The 17,556-nt window shown below is 40.9% G+C and overlaps 1 protein-coding gene across 3 annotated transcripts in view; it reads left to right on the top strand.

The window, feature by feature from the left end:
* Positions 1-3,992: 3,992 nt before the first annotated feature.
* The window catches only part of SH3BGRL2 (SH3 domain binding glutamate rich protein like 2), a 46,772-nt gene continuing 33,208 nt past the window's right edge, over positions 3,993-17,556 (top strand). For 2 of the 3 annotated variants that reach the window (XM_067294074.1, XM_067294075.1), the window contains exons 1-2: positions 3,993-4,087; positions 9,728-9,820. In XM_067294074.1, coding sequence (XP_067150175.1) covers positions 4,043-4,087; positions 9,728-9,820 — 138 coding nt within the window. In that variant the 5' untranslated portion in view covers positions 3,993-4,042. The remainder of the gene's footprint in view (positions 4,088-9,727; positions 9,821-17,556) is intronic. The other variant, XM_067294076.1, reaches the window with a different exon arrangement.

Here is a 17,556-nt window from a genome sequence, read left to right as displayed (position 1 = left end):
ATTTAGCATTATCTAGATATATGTAGATTTAAATAGCATGAAGGAAGGCTCACTCAGCAATTTGTATTTTTTTGCTATCAGTTATAAAGTGATGTAATAAAAATCACACTGAAATCAAGAACAGCAGTACCTTTCTTTTATCGTCAATGTGCCACAAATTAGTGAATGTGAGAATCAAAACCTTTGTCTAAATTGTTCCAGCTCATTCTCTCTTCCCAAGTGCCTGCTTTAATACCTGCACTTTGTTTACTTTAGATGACAAAAAGGACTTCAGAGTAATTCAAGTCAAAAGAGAAAAACTTTCTCTTGGGACAGTGTTTAATTCTGTTGACATTATCTCCAAAATCTGACTGGGAAAAGCTGTGAAATGCTTTGAATATAAACCTTTGGCCACAATCAAGGTTATGGAAAGAATACAGTCCTCTGTGAAACTGAGTTTGTTATTGAGAGACTTTGGTGTGATTTACAAAACTTCCAAAGCCTTTATTGCAAGGGATAGGGTGATCTAGACTACGGGCTGCTTGACCTGCTGTGCATTTAGCAGTGAAGTCAGGATATTGTGCACAATCCATGACTGCAGACATTAATGCACCACTTAGCATGCCTCAAAGATTTCTCCTGCAATTAAATTGATACATTAAAAACATAGTGGCTTCTAGGAAGTTTGAGCAGAATCAGCCTCCAAACAGCATTAGCTTGTATGCTTCTGAGCTGTGTCCAGCCATGTTATTTACAGGCTATCAGTCAGCATACTGAGTGCCATTACTAGACATGTGGAGCAATCCTGTACTTTACATTACATTACCTTGGCCATCTTACATGTTTTGGAGCCTTTAAGTTATCTACTCTTTTGGGGTTTGCAGGGAGAGATGATGTGATGATACTCTTGTAGCCATATTGCAGCTGGAGTACTCTGTTTTCTGTGCTATTTATCTTCTCCCCTTTGCTTCTCCCCAGCTTGATGGTCACAGTTCTACCAAGGAAAACTGCTCAGGATTCTCATAGTTTTTAGTGACACTCTAAAACAGTGATTTTCAACTTTTTTGATATTTAGAATCTTTCAAAGGCGTTAAAGACCCATTTGGAAATTTCTAATAGGTGAATTGTTGCAGTGTATATGTGAATTTATTATTTCTTAGCACCCTTTCATAGATCCTAGAGAAATAACTGATGGGTACCAGCAATCCACAGAATAGAAAAACTCTAAAAAGTCTCAGATAAACTGCTCTTTTCCAGGGATACATAAAATCACGTTATACACTTTTTCAGTCCTGAATATAAAAATTTTGTTTCTCCAGGGTTTTCATCCCATCCCTATTGCATCTTGCTGTACAAATAATCTTTTATTATAACTAGAACCTTTTTTGTCCAGTGTTGTACTTTTATACTTCTATTTTCATATATTTGCAAGCCTTTGTTTTGTGTGTCCTCTCTTACCTTAGTAGCAGCAAAGCTCTGTTCAATCTTCCATAAAGATCTGGCATAGCAATGAATCATTCTTACCATGAAATCTTTAGAAAAACCCTCCATAAATTTCCATTTTCAACTCCAGTTTTAGAATGCAGTGTTTCTGCACCTCCTGTAAACATGGAAAACTGCTCATAAATCATTTTAATAATGTTTTCTTTTATCACATTTCTTATACTCAGCCAAATGTTTTTACCATTTGGTCTTCATGCCTCTAGAATTGTACAATGGAAATGGAGTTAAAGCTATGGCTACAGGACATGTACCTGCAGTGGCTCTGGAATCTTTAACTTCTCAGTGTAAGATTTCTTTTTTCTAACTTTCTGGATTACTTCCATGGCAGAATCAGCTCCTTAACAGGTATGGTCTATACAGGAGCACTAACAAAAGAGAGAAAAGAAATGCTGTCTGGATTCCCAATAGTTTTCAGCCTGTGCTACATCAAATTTGATACTGAGAAATTACAGGTGCAAGATCTTGAGCCCAAAATATTATAAATTGACTTATAAAAAGTGAGGATTATAAGAAAATGCATTGAAATACAGCTTGCCATTGAACAAAATCTGTTTCAAAGGGTGTTTGAAGGGACACTGTTCCATTAATTTGCTCCATTCATGGTCAAGTAGTGTGAATGCAGGCAGGAAGCCTCTTGTTCTGTCTTAGATGGTGTCTACAAATAACGGTGGAATAAGGAAGCTGAAGTGTTGGCTAGGAGGTATGTTAATTATGACAGATGAAAGATCTGCATGAGCTCTGACACTTTAGCTAAATATGGGCCTATAAACTCTGGCCAGGAGTTTCGCTGCTCAAACTCTCTATTTTGAAGAGAGAGCTCTAGGAACGGACTAACCCCAGGGCTACATGAACAAAAGGGAGGCTCTAAAACCATGAGGAGAAAAAAACACATTGGCTTGGCTGACTGGGGATTTCTTTGGGGCATTCATAAATGGAGTAGTGGGTTTGAATTTTTCTAAGAAGTGCTAGTTTTGCCTTTCCTCCCACGTCTTTCTTCCTACAGCTTTTGAGAATTTCTGCAGCTCAGTAATACAATGAAGTGGACTGAAATGAAAGTTGCTTGTTTTTTGGGTGGGAAAGGAGAATGTACTTCTGGCTTTTGGAGCTGACAAATCAGAGAACTCTTATCAGGAGAGAAAACAACCTTAAAAGTACTTTAGTTGTAGTGTTTACAGTTTCATTATAATTTCTTTAAATAATTTCATTTTAAATTTCTTAAACTGATGCAAGAAAGAATGGAAAAGACTTAGGTTCAGAGTTGGAAAATCTTAACCTTTGTACCTAAGTTTACCCAGATGGTCATTTCCATTGGTTTCAGCAAGCTTTCTCATGAAAGCAAGTAGTGCATAGTCATAAACCTTTGCAGAAGTGGTACCCGAATAGGATTACACTTTAATGGCTGATGCTGAAGATAGTGAAGCCAGTGGGAAGCCTTCCAAAGATTTCCATAAGGTATGAATCAAGCTCAAAATGAGCACTGAGTGTCCTGGTTATTTTTTATTGCTCTTGTTAGGTACTTGTCACTATGCCTGCAAGCAAATGCCTCGGGATTTCAAAATAAATTATAAATGGTAAAATGCTTTAAGAACATATTTGGCAGTCAGAACTGTTTGACTGAGAAACCAAATCCAAGAGTCATATTCAATGCTTAGTTTGGACAGTGCAACTTTATCAAAGGCAGTGATAACACCAAGGTCCTAAAGAGGCCGAGACGAAGTACTTGGGTGTCAGGAATAAAATGGTGGGGAGGGAAAGTTGAGTCAGAGGAAATGAGCAACCACCTGTCTGTGTGTAGAGAAACAAGAGGATGAGGGTTGTGATTGCAGTAGCGCGTATATGTGTGCTAGCTACATTGTTTTGCATCATTAAATGAAGACAGGCTGCGGCCTCAGGGTGCCCAAAGCATCGCAAGGGCTGTAGGGATTCCTCGTGGTCACCCGCAGGCGAGCCAGATGATGAAGGGTTCTTTGGGGCTGTTTATTCCACTGATTAACAAAACCTGGTCTGTCCCTGCCACGAAAGCTGTGTATTTACACCAGTGAGTGAAAGCAGGCCCCTCTTCTCGGGAAGGGGCCGAGGGGGGTCCCAGTGGTCAGGGGGCAGCCAGGCCTGGCAGGGCCCCCACAAGCAGGGGTGCCCCTTCTCCACTTCAAGCACCGAAGGAAGAGGGGGCACTCGGCACCCCCGGCGCCTTGGGGATGGTCCCCAAGCCCCCGGGAAGCAAAGGCGCTGCCGCCCGGCTCTGCGCTGCTGGAGAGACGCCCCGAAACGGCGCGTTTGCGCCCGGCGCCAGCGGAACTACAAGGCCCGTCGGCCCCCGCGCGCCGCCCCACCTTTCCCGCCGCTCGCCGCTATCGCCCAACGCCTGTCAGCGACGAGCGCGGCCGCCCTCGGGGCGCCGGGCCGGGCCGGGCCGGGCTGGGCTGGGCTGGGCTGGGCTGGGCTGGGCTGGGCGGCCCCGCGCGGCCCCGCGGCCGGGAGTGCCGCGCCGTCAGCCTCGCCGCGCCGTCAGCCTCGCCGCCCCATCCCGTCCCGTCGCGTCTCGTCTCATGAGGCGAAGATGGTTATCCGCGTCTTCGTCGCCTCCTCCTCGGGCTCCGTGGCGGTGAGTGGGCGGCGGGCGGGCCGGTGCCGGTGCCCGGCGGCCGCGGAGGTGCCGCGGGGGCGGGCGGGCGGGCTGCGGGGCAGCGCGGGGCAGCCTGGAGGCGAGCTGCCGGCAGACCGCCCCGGGAAAGGTAGCGCTCCTTGCAAACTCCGTGCCGGGAGGCAGCGCTGGGTCCCTGGCGAACTGCAGCTGCTGCGGCTTTCCTCTCGAGTGAATTAATTACGCGTGTGACCTGTGCATTTCCAGGTTTTCATGTAAAGTGACAGCTCTGGTTTCACTTTAAGACAATCTGAGCATAAGCGTTCAACTAAATTTGTTCTTTAATGAGAAACATCAGAAGGATTAGCTGTGACTGATATTCTTTATGCTTCAGCAGGGAAAGCAGCGTTGTTTTTGTACTGCGTAGAAGGATGTAGCACTGTTATTTTCCCATCTGAAGATTTATTGTGGGTTTGCTTCCTTTCGCCTTTTACTGTGAAATGTTTGTTTTCAGTTCAGTGACATGGTGACAGGTATGTGTTCTGATATGTTCTGCATGAAGTGTTCAAAATGCTTAGAAGCTGCATTACAGCTAATAAAATCTAATTATCCATTTCAGTAGCCAACTGAGTAAATACAGAACAACTTCAGAGCTCACCAGTGTGTGTTCATCCCACATCTGTAACACAGACAGTCCCTCCCCTGCCTTGGCTGCGGGCTCACCTTGCGGTAGTGCAGTATCGATAGGTTTAATTTGTTTCATCCTTCGTAGCTCAAACCATAATGCAGAGTTTCAGATTTTATTTTTGTTGAGGGGGAGGGAAGGGCCACATATTTAGCTCACTCGTATCTCCGGTTCTGACCAGTCTGCAGATAGGTTATTGATTGGAGTTTTTGATTCTGCCCTCTCCTCCCCCTGTCTCTGCCTGCAAGGTACATAGCCAGCTAGCAGTGGCCATGTCATCCTCTTCCCCGTCTGTTAACCCAACAAACCAAACCTGAGGCTGAAAAGTAATTTAGTTTGCACATCATTTCATTTGCTGACTTCTTCTGAGTCTGACAACAAAAAGGTGTCATATCATGTGGACCACAGTTTGCATGCTGCTTATAATCAACTTTCTTATAGATAGCAGTACATTTGAGTACAACCTAGCGAGAGGAAAATAGATAATTTAGTGAGTGAAGGTACTGTAACACGGGGCTAAACTACGACATCTCTTTTCCGTCTGTTTTTCTTCATCTGTTTTATCTCAGCATTTAGGAACATTCATTATGGGCTCAGTTCCTCCTGTGCTCAATGTTCCATCCGAGAGGCTTTTTTCTGTGGGGTCTTTGCAGGGGGTGTCTATAGATCATTGCTAAGTGGATGAGGAAAACGACAAACAAAAAAGCCTATTGTCAGAGGGTTATATGGGAACCCACATCTGGAGAAAAGGGCAGTTGCTGTATTAGCACATCTCTAAGCAGGGAAGTTTTAAACTTAATTTCATCCTCCTGAACATAAGAACTAGAACTAAGCTTTAGTGAAGGGAAAGAAAAGTGACTGGGTCATATAATTCCTTGTCTTCTACTTCTGCCTTCAGCACAACTAGGTCAGCTACTTTTTGAGATCTGGTACAATTTATAAGGCAGGATGACTTCCTTGTCTGAAGAAAATAATACCCCTCAGAGATCCTAGTCTGTCTTCTACTGAAAACAATGTCAGAATTGATGATTTAATTTCCACTTGTAGATCATCTTGGGTCAAATTGTAGGATAGCTGTTTGTGAGAACAGCTATTCCCTGTGGGCTAGTGTCTTACCCAGTCACGTTTTGAAGTCTCGTAGGCCAAGCTGGTTCAACTGGTTGGATCCATGCTGTCAAATCCCTCCGTCCAGCACAGTACTTATACTTTAAAGGAGCTGCCACCTTCAAGTGGGAAGTACTTCTGACAGCTTTTCTGTGTGGTGTGGCACTTACAGCCAGGAGCTGTAGCATGCAAAGGGTGTGCAGCTTCCATCAATAAATTTTAGATCATCTTGTTCTAACCAGCAGAGAAAAAACTGTGGCTCTTCTGGGGACAGAATACCCATCTCTACTTTAGTTTATAGCTAAGCTCTAGTAATAAGCTCAAATCTTAATTAAATGGCCACCTAAAGAGTTGATTTATCTGGAACACAAGTGCAACAGAGAAAAGGTGCTCTCATTATCTGGGTGGCATATGGTTTGAATGAAAAGTTTTTGAGTATGGAAGTTACACATATGAAGATCTGTAATGTAGGTGGGTGACAACTTCATGTCTGGGTTGTCACAGTTCTGACCTACGTGATAAAATGTTTTTTGGATAATGTTAAACACGATGGCTGGTTAATATTTGTAGTCTACAAGTCATGCAATTCTATAAAAAACTGGTGTGATGGATTCTTTTATTCTGCAAAGGCTTGTTTCCAAATTTCGATCTCACATATTCAATTACCGAATGATTTGATTCACAGATTTATTACGTATTACTCATCAGTGCATTGCTTTCTCCTGGACTCAGTACAATATTCAGAAATAAATCCATTGGTGTCAAATATGTGTATATGGATGTGACTGAGATTAGTGCCTGACCTGTTGTGGTTGACCAAAACATTCTATGTGTAATGTTCTCTGGCAAACTAAAATCAAAGTTATAGTGACATGATTCACTTTTCTAATCTCACTAGAGATATTTTTGTTAAATTATTCTTTATTTTAAAATAAAAAGACCATCTAGTCTCTAGAGTAGGCTTTTGGCTTCCTTTTTTACCTTACCAGCATTGTGCTGTTGAAACAGGGAGGCTTCTCAGTCTTCTTTCATCTTGGTTCCCGAAGTTCGTCTGGTTTGAATACATTTGCAAAGCAGGAGGGGTGAAGAGTGATTTATTTAAATAAAGATAATATGCAGCAATTCCTTGATATTAACTGGGGGAAGATGATATTACCTAGCAAATATAATTAGCTAAACTCCTTTTGAAATCTTCAAAATGCCCTGGCTGAATGATGTACATTTAGCAGAAACATTCCAGAGAAATATACTGATCATATAGTTGGCAAAGATTTCAGTTTGCGTAAGTACAACTTTCCCTGGAAAATTTTTTAAAGTTTATTGATCCTGATACTTGGTGCAATTTGTGTCATGCTAAAGAAGATGATAAATATGTAATTCTAAAAATTCAGTGGATAAAATATTTTGGAGGTCATTTTGGAAAATGAGAAAAGGAAATCATCACGGTGGATATGGAGGAGCCAAGAACATGAACCTCCCCCCCACTTGCTCTTGGACTTCACTCTGCAGCATCTTCCTCACATCTGAAGGCTCTTATACTCCTGAGAGGTAAATGATAGTTACTATTTTGTTTTGTTTAAATAAGATCTGTGAATATAAATGCCTCGTGAGTTTAAAAGAGCCCGCAGAGCACAAAACCTAGTTATTGTTTGAGTGGAAACTTTCCTCTTCAGTGTTTACTGAAGCTGGACTGTGCCTTTGCCCTTCATGTGTGCTGGAGGCAAGTTCCTGAGGTCTTGTTCCGGGAAGGGAAGGGAGAGGCATTGTGTGTATGTGTACATTTCTAAATAACCCGGTGTGGTTTTAAGCACACGTTAGGCAGATCCAATGAAATCACAATGGGAAACCTCTGAATAGGCAAGGGGGCTTTTTTTTTTTTTTTTTTTTTTTTTTTTTTTTTAAACTAACTCTACCATTTTCTACTTTTTCTGACCTAAACTTCTGTTTGTTGGTGGTAGGCTGTATCTTGACTTCCAAGCATTTGTGTGCAGGACTGGGGAGGCAGGCTTTGCTCCTCTTCCTGCATAAAAACAATCAACGTTCTTTTGTGCATAGAAGATGGATGGCTGCTCCTTCAAAACTGGCCTTTACTTTTCTCCCTCAGCAGTGGTTCATTGTTTTCAGGAAATAGTTTATGTTCCCATTTTTCAGCAAATCATTCCAAGGTGACTATATTTTAGTCTGCTTCATATTTTCCAGTCTATGAATAAAAATTTACACTTTTTATTGTGCTAATATAATATATATGACTCAGTTAAATGACTTTCAATGTTTTAAAGCTAGATATATCTTTGACAGGGAGCAGGTAGTATGAACTAAGTAACTCTATGCCTGGACTTGTTACAATTATCTAGAAATACCTAGTCAGAGAGGATATGCAGTATTAAGGCTCAGGTAAGGGGAATGTCATTGAAGAGCTTTCAAATAATGAAGAAACTTCAAATAACTGTCTCACTTGTATTTTCTCCTCTGTGACAATAATTTATTGCCTTGGAGCTGTGTCTGTTAAAGTGAACAGATATTACAGGGAAGTTATTGAAATGATGGAATAGAAAATAGAATCTCCTCTGACTAATGAGAGATATAAAACACTTTCCCATCAACATTTTTGCGTGCTCATGAGGTTTGAAAACCACAAAACCGAAATGATTTCCATGAATTATATTGAATGTAAGGGCAAGCACTGCTCAGCCACATTCTTCGTGAGAATGTGTTTGGGGCGACGGGAGTTTGAGAAGCAACAACACAAACCTGAAAACAATAGACTTTTTAAAAGGACTGAAAGTTGGACTTTGACTCTTGCTGATGTCTAATGGTGATAATTATGGATGTTTTAATAGTACGCTTGATAAGATAGGTTTAGTTATAATTGCCTCTATAGCAAATATTGGTTTTATGAGACTAAAGCTCTGCTTTTGTTTAAACATATTATACAGGTCAATGTAGAAGAGCAAACAAGTTGAATCTTTTGTTTCCTGGAGTGTCTTTTAAACTACAGTGTAAAACAACAGAATGAAAAAATAATTACAATCATGTTTGTTTGATTCACAGGTTGTTGGATAATATAATGAAGACAAATGTCAAATTCTTAAGGCTAAGCTTGTCTTCTAGCGATAATCATGAATTTCATCTCCACCCTTGTTTGTACGAAGTAATTCAACATTTCTAATAGCACTTCTCAGGAAGAATGTGCTCCTTGCTGAGAAGTGTAGAATTAATTAACTTAGAATACGTCACTTTTTAAATATCTACCGTCTAGCAGTTTTGGGGTGCAATGAGGAAAAAAAAACCCATCCCCAAAAAGCAACCGTCAAACAAAATTGAAAGTGATTTAGTTGGGTGATAGAAGTGCCTTTTTTGAAAATTGTGCTGGTTAAGGTGGTCATTTGGAGGGATTTGCAACTTGTTGCATGTGATTTACAGAAATTCAACTACCTGTGATATAAAATACTAAGTTTTGCAGATTACAAACATTGTAATGAAGTTTTAATACTAGAAGTTTGTAAAACCAGATCATAACAGCAGCATGTAAGTTAGCTTTCCAGAAATGGAGCAATAATATTCCTTTTAACTAGAAGTGATCCTGCAATATTTACATGGGGCATAGCAATATTTTAAATGCATAACCACATTATTGAGTAACATCTTAAGTTTCTAATTTAGAGCAGAGCTAGGCAGTAACTCTAGCTCCTTAAAGTTTGGGGTTCATAATATATCCACTTAAAAGTCGTAAGAACTGAAAATGGTTCTGATTAGTCTCCTCTTTCTTTTGTTCATGAGTCTTGGGCTGTGGTTTTGCCATACAAAGTGCAAAAATGTAAAGCCTGCCTTCTGATTTGTTCTTTTGCTGTGATCTTCTTCCCCTCCCTCAGCTATACTGGTGTGATTACTTGCCTAGCCCCGCGGTGAAGAGGATCGGGGAACTGAGCTACCTTAGAAACAAAGCAAGCACACGTTTCTGCAAGGTTTGTAAGAACTTAGTCATAGCAATGCCAGTTTGCATTAGGTCCACCTAGCCCAGACTCCTCTCTTCAATAGTAGTCATAAATGGATGGCCAGGGAAGAATAAGAACCGGGCAAACGTACCAAATACTTCCTCTGGATATTCTCTCAGTCTCTGACTATTTCAGCTCAGGGAACTTGTTAAGTTGGTTAAGTTGGTTAATATGGTTTAAGTTTCATAGGTCTTAAACTGAGTCATTGCCTGAAGGGCAGCCTTGGTTCAAAGCTAGCTTGTACTCGCTTCATTTGATGCTGTTCTGGTACTGAAAGGCAGTGAACAGCTGACCCCTATCTACCCTCTCTGCGCCACTTCTGATTTTGCAGATCTCTGTTACGGCTCGCCTACCTCTTTTCCTCCTGAGGCTGAAATTCCCAGCCTACTCAGTCAGTCCATGTGCATAACCTTGGTCATCCTTGCCACCCTTCTGTGAACCCTTTCCACTTCTAGCGCCTCCTGTTTGAGGGGAAGGGACCAGAACTGCACAGTATTGCATACTATTTGCACCAGAATTGCATAGTATTTAAGGTGTGGGCCAATTACGGGTTTAGAGAGTGATACAGTGATGTCTTCTTTTTTGTCCTAAGTTCCTGTGTTAGTATTTCCTAACATTTCCTTTCAGTTTTTGACTGCTGGTGAGCACTGAGTTGATGTTTTAATAGAACTGTGTATTATAATCCCAAGATTGTGCTCCTGAGAATTAATGGTCAGCTTAATAATGGCCATGTCATATTGTATGTGAAGCTAGGATAGCATGTGCATGAAAGCCCTGATCTGGAATAATGCGGGCATATAAATGAACAGTGGAGTGTGAGGGGGAGAGGAATACTTCCAGTGGGATGGACAATTTTTGTAGTTACAGGACAACACTGCATTCCTTTTTCTACCACAGGCCAGGTTTAGTGGGAGAGGCTGAGAATGAATGCATGCTCTTCTTCACTCCTGCTCCCAAATTCTTGAGCAAATATGCTTAAGACTGCTGTGTTTTATGCTGAGCTTGGCATGACAGCATGCTGAGGACACATCTGTTGGATTGGATCCTCAAAGCCTGGTTTATGAATCCCGCATGAACATCATCACTATGCCACTTTGCTTGGTCGAGATGGTGGTGTTCAGGGTTGTGTACCTAGAGAGGTGTTGTAGCAAAAGTAGTGGTACTGGAAAAAAGAATTGGACACCTTCAGATTCTTCCTCAGCCTCATGATACATCAGGGTTTATGTGGTTCTTGGACCTTGGCAGGTAATTCTGCCTACAGTAGGTGTCTAAGGGCTTTCTGGACCCAGTCTCTTCAACCGGCAGAACTCAATTCCCTCATCCTTCCCCAGGTTTCCCATTTGTCATGTCAGGTAGCTCATACTCAGCTTTGCTGGCTTCTGCGAGCCCTCTTGGTGGGATTCACAGTGGCAGAGGGAGCCGGAGAGCCTTGCTCGTGACTGTGAGTTCCTGGAGGCAGGGAAGCCAGTGCTGAAGGCGTTACCTATCTTTCACCCCCTGTACCCAATGTGAATCTGGCTCTCAAGTGTCTGTTCCAAAGAAGCCAGTTCTAACTGCATCCTTGTGCCTTGCCATGGAGAGAGCTAGGAGCCTCCGAGCAATGATTTAGACAGCTTGAATGTGTTCAACAGAGTCCCTAGACACAGGGATATGGCTGCAATTGAGACCATCTGAATATGGTATTCCTTACCAAACTGTTGCACTCTTTTTTTATGCTATAGTGCTTTCCAAACACTTAATTTCTTCTCAGCAGATAGTTTATGTCAGAAATAATGCTCCCTTGATGAACATGCTTTAGACCTTATAGTGTTGTGAACAGGAGGACTTTTTCTGACCTTTGATTACAACTGTAACTGTAATAAAACTTCAAAGGAAGTGTTGTTCTGACCGGGTTCCCGAAGACCATTTGGAGCGTGTGCTTTGACTCTCCATATACTGATCTGCTTTTTATTGTCGTATGATTCGGTGATCTCTAACAACTATACAATAGCATTCTCAGTGGAGGTTTAGTCTTCTGTTTTGAATATAGTCAAATGGACAGAAAGAATAAAATAAGTAATGAAAGGCAACTTGTTCATTTTAAGGAGGTTTTTTTTTCCCCTTCTTTTTTCTGTAGAGTACCACAGTGTCAAAGTGCAAGTCCCTGAATAGACATGTTTCACATGGTGACCTGTTCTCCTTAATCTCCCAGCAATATCATCAAAGTCTGGAAATTCATTTTCCTAACACTGTTCGTAATGTCTTGATCACAGGAGATCATATATAACTGAATTTGATTACATTCATTAAAAAAAATCGTTGCCATAATAACTAACTTGCATGCAATTTGCTGATACAAATGACTTTCGGATTACTTTTATTTTCCACATTGTTTTATGAACTGAAAAATAACTTAGGCACATAACTCATCTGTCTCTTTTCTGGAGAGTACAACCCAGGAGGAAAGGCAGGGTATGAAACATATGCCATGCTTTGGTTGTCCCCTTTTTACTGTCTGGCGCTAGTACATCAACATATAAACTGCCACATTTGCAGTAGTCGTCACGTTGTTGTCTGCCAACTTTGCTCTTGCAGAGGCAACCTCTAGCAGAGGGGCAAGGCTGGCGGCTTTCATGCTGTAACACGTTGAGTCATTGCAACCGCTTGCTTCAGGGCTTGTGAACTGGAGGGCCTGGTACCAGAAACTTTAATCTGGTAAATTTGTATTGAATACAGCAAGTTTCCTGTATTCGTCCTGCTGCAGGCTCGGTGTCTTGTTTCTTGTCACTGCAAAGGCCGCTCAAGCCGAGGGACAATGAACCATTTCCATTACTTTTGGGCACTGCAGAACTGTCTTTCCCAAAGTTATTCAGCTATTCCTATGTAAACTTACTTCAAATATTCTCTTCCTCTCTAGATTTTTTTCAAGACAGTCTGATAGGGCAACATATTGTGAGCACCAGAGCATCTTTTCTTTTTTTTGTTTTTTTGTTTATTTTTTGGAGCAAGGTATCTTTTTAATTTGTCAAAATAGACACAGGATCAAAAAGAGGCATTAAAAAAGGATGTTGTGTTAAAGTCACTACTGAACTAATGTCAGGCCTGTGGGGCGCAGTTGTTTATTGTGATGTGGTGTCTACTGTAATAAATTCATGTAAGATCTGAATTAAAGCTTGTTAAAATTAATGAAAACACTGACTGAATGGGCTAAAAATGGGCTTTAAAAAAAAGCGTTAAACCTAAATGGTGTCTTGTGTGTGTAAGTTCAGGTCTTTAATAACGTGTATTGTTCTAAATATTTTTATTCATGCATGTAAACTATATGCAGTGCTGCTGGCTCCAGCTTTGAATTGCTCTAATGCTATCTGCAAACATAACACAGTGTTCTTGTTAGCAGTATGGAGAACTGAACCGCTGGATATAATCTTCTCCCTAACCTGCAAGAACTAGATTGCTGGCAAAAGGGTTGTATTGGACTCCTAAGCCTCTGTGCTTGCGTAAATCATAGCAAGTAAGCACAAGTTGCCTGATTACAGGCCACATGCCCAACAGGGGAGCTCAGTTTCTTGTGAAGCACTCCTGATGGGCTGCAAGGCTAGAAACAAGCAGCTGTAGCTTTCCTGAAGACGTGTAGCTTTTCCGTTCCTGAATACTCTCATCTTTAAAATGTAAGGACCCTTAGGTAAAATTCAAGAAACAATGAAGACATACCAGTTGTCTGATAGTACCAGCCAGAAAGCCCAGAAAACAAAACTTTCCCATATAATGGGAAAATATTTACATGAAGTAATTGACCTTTCATAGTACTTGTACTATGCACTTAAGTACTATTTTAAAAATATCCTACACTGTAACAGCTATATTGAGTATTCTGGTTCTAATAGTCTTGTCAAAAGTAAAATATACTGCTGAATAAATCCATATCACTTGCTGTATGAATGCTTTGGGTTTTAATTAAAATTGAAGGAAAAGTTAGCTCTAGAACGCATCATGTTTCAGTTGATGTCTGTTAGATTTTTCACTGGTATTCTTCTTCTGTACAGTACATCATCTAGTTTAATTATTTCACACAGTTTATACTTCCGTTTACTCAAAGAAAGAAATGTAGAAGAAATGAGGATTTATGGAGAAGTACTCAGGATTTAAGGATGTTCTTTATTCTACAAGTTCAGGATCACTTTTGTCTTTAGCAATGGGTGCAAGTTGGCAGTAAAAAACAGTCACTGAGCTGGAAATATAGACTATCATTTTGCTAGCAAATACACTAAGGGCAAAAGTTATCAGCTGCAACCTCAAGTGCTGGCCTGGTAAGAGAGTCTGTATCCAGAAAGACATGCTGCAATCTTTATTTTGCATGCAGTGTGAAAGCTTGATAAGAAGAGTAGTGAACACAGAAATGCCATAGTCCTTGCAAACTATTCTTAGATGAAATCTACTCTGTGTATCTAAAACCATAATCATGTCCCAGTATGTCAATTTTTTTTTACCAGCTTAATGTTCAGATAAGCTGTTTTACGGAGGATAGTTAGCCTTCCACAGGTCCCTTAAGTTGGTGGATTTCCTTCTCGGTGAGTGGGGGAAAATGTGGAGGCGGTGGGAGTGTTTCTCACCTGAGACTGTTGATGGAAACAGCCTGCAGTTTGCTGCAATAGCTCAAAAGAGCTTCTGAGTTTTGCAGCAGTGGGGAGGTTGTTTCCTCAGCCTTCTCTCCTGGAGTTTGTATATTGTTTCATCAGTACCCATCAGATGGGCACGTGGAGTCTGCTCAGAACTTAAGTCACTGTTGACTCACACTGCTAAAAATAAACACTAGATAATTTCAGTGTATTCACGCAGGTGAGCAGAGTGTGACCTGATCTTTCTAGAAATGAGTCAGAGTGGTTGGCAGACTTCAGGTGCTTTGACTGGGAGGAAGGGAGGGCTGTGAGATACAAGCATAGTGCAGGTAACTCACTTAACATATTGCTTGTCTCATAGCAAGACATCGTGGATACAAAATTTGTGCTCTTCTCTTTTTTGGGGCTTTAGGCCTCCATCTTTGAATTGGGGTGAAATCTTTTGATTCTTCCATTCAGAAGAGCTATTTACCACCACCCTGAAACAGCTGAGTCTAAAGCATGTGGATATCATTCTTTTGAGGTGATAAGTGCTATAGTGATGAGGAACCTTTTTAAAACAAGCCATTTCTATCTTGTAGTTAGTGGGGGGGGAAAGAAAAACAACAGGATTTTGGAACAGTAAAAAAGCGTGTTTAGTCTAAATTATTTTACGGTGAGGTATCAGATTTAATTTAATTTGGCACCGAGAAAGAGGAGGGACTGTCTTGCTAGCTGATTTATGAAGAGAAGCTCTTAGGAGATACAGGTTGTCCAGTGACTCGTGTTGATCGCCAATAACAGCATGCCCTTCTGTTGCTAACCATCTCCTGTGGCTATGATAGAGGTTTGTTGTGTTGTTCTTCTGCTTCAGGATAATTAATCCCCACCACTCCTAAGAAAACAGAAAAACATCAAGATTTTTCTCATTTCACTGTAAGGAACAAACTTGCAGAAGTTAATGCCTAAGAGTGACCTTTGCAAATATATCAATTTGCCTTTTGTTTTTATATATATATGTATGTATGTATGTATGTTTTCACACACATAGATTATATATATACACACATACACACTACACGCTATATATGTGTGTGTGTGTATACTTAACCTTGGGATTACTGATAGATGCTAATTATCACAAGGTAAAAACAAAATACTGCTTTTTTTATCCCCAGCAGAGAGGAAAAGGTACATCTGGTGCCTCACATTGGTTTCTCAAGATGAAATGACTTCTCTGTTATTTGAGCGGCCGGATCTCATGGAAATGTAATTGCGGATGGCTGTGTCTTGTGTAAAAACTAGAGGGCTGAAATTGTGTTGCTTGCTAAGGTACGTGTTGCTTGGTGTACACTTAAAGGCTTTGCTTACGTAACTTATTTCAGATAATGAGGTGTTTACAAAAAATGAAAATAGTTATACCAGTAGAAGAGATCTACCAATATAGTTTACTAGCTAATGGTGACATACACCAATATAATTATTTCCTGTCCTGCATGAGAAAAAAGTACATCAGTGTAAACTCTGTCATGGAGGTTTTTATCTGAGAGCTCTGACAAGGCTAGCAGTGGCGATTAAAGACCTTGCTGCTCCTAACATCAGGGTTGCTCTTCTGCCTGTTGCAGAGCCTCTAGGAAGGAATGTGGGCCTGCGTTCCTTCTCCGCTCTGCTTTTTCCACCCTGTGCATTTGCCTATGCTGCTGTTGAAAGTGGCTCCTACTCAATTTCACAATCCAAAATAGTATCTGAAGCACCAGGATGTGTCCAGTTTTGCCACTGTCGCAAACAGTGAGATGATAATGCTTGGCAGAAGGATAGTAACAAGCTTCTGCTTGTGACAAAACCTTAAAACAGCCACAGTTGTTGGCTTTCTGAATGCCCCATTTTATGGGGTTGGCTGCTGCAAACTCTACCAGCAGAGTTAGTGGTAGAGCTTTTGTTTGTAGACAGAGCCCTCAAACCATGGACTTGAACTCCACGTTAAATATAAATCAAAACATGCAATTGTCTGTATGTTCCCTTCACACTTGCTGATAAGTTATTCCTGTTGGCTTTTGGCTTTTTCTGCTTTTACAAAAATCCAGAACTTCGTTTACTTTCAAATGTTAGCAGGTATGGCCCATTGTGATCCTTTTCACCAGTCTGCTGTGTAACTTGGGTCCTCTGAATTCACTGGATAAATCCCTTTGGAGGAAGAGAATATGTCTCAGAAAAAAATTTCATCATGATTTAATGCTGAAGATTGCAACACAACTTTTACAAATTAGTTTGTTTTATTCCCCGACATTTTCATATGTTGCACAGCATGATATCAGCTATTGTCTGTGCTGTTAAAACCTTTATGAATCACAGTTTGTAACAATTTAATAGTAACATTGCAAATCAATTAAAAACTGGGTTCCCAATCATAAGACTGGGGTCTGTGCTTTTTCCAGACAAAGGGAAGTGAATTTTCCTATGTCTTTGTTGAAAGAAAGCTTCCTTTGATCTGATAAACAATAGAGAATCAGCAACTGAAACCTGTGATTACGTTGCTGCAGTGCGAGTGAAATTATCCTCCTTGTCCAATCAAAAGAAATACAATTCATGTATGCATGAAACCTTTGAGCTGAATCTGCATCTCCTAAGGTCAGACAGTTTTCCTGTAGCATCTCTAATTGAGTGGTCGGGTATGTTTGTACAGGAGCAGAGACAGGAGTGGCATTTGAAGGGTGTAGATCACATCACAGTCTTCAGTGGGAATGTGCTAGGAAGCTGAAATTAGTTAGAAATGAGATACAAAACTAGTCTGATCAGGGAAGACAGCTGCCTTGAAGGGCCTGGTGTGCAAGAAGTCCCTTCCTACCTGATGAGACTGACCTGCCTGCACCAAGGACTATTTTCTAGTAAAGCTTCCCAGCATCAGGTCTCAAAGGAGTCTGAAAATCTGTGGATCATATTAAACATGGTATTCAGCAATACTTTTGGCGGTGTGGAGGTAACTCCTGTTGACCTTACAGGAGATGTATCTGCAGTTTGTGGGAGAATAATCAGATGGCTGCTGTGTTCGGGGATGCAGCTAATCATCAAGGAATGAGGCTGCATAAATATCAAAGAAAAGGTAATTTGCACATCCAGGAGCTGCAAGAAGAC

The sequence above is a fragment of the Apteryx mantelli genome, chromosome 3 (genome assembly GCF_036417845.1).
Source record: "Apteryx mantelli isolate bAptMan1 chromosome 3, bAptMan1.hap1, whole genome shotgun sequence".
NCBI classification, from domain to species: domain Eukaryota; kingdom Metazoa; phylum Chordata; class Aves; order Apterygiformes; family Apterygidae; genus Apteryx; species Apteryx mantelli.
This window is presented reverse-complemented; position numbering and strand designations above follow the sequence as displayed.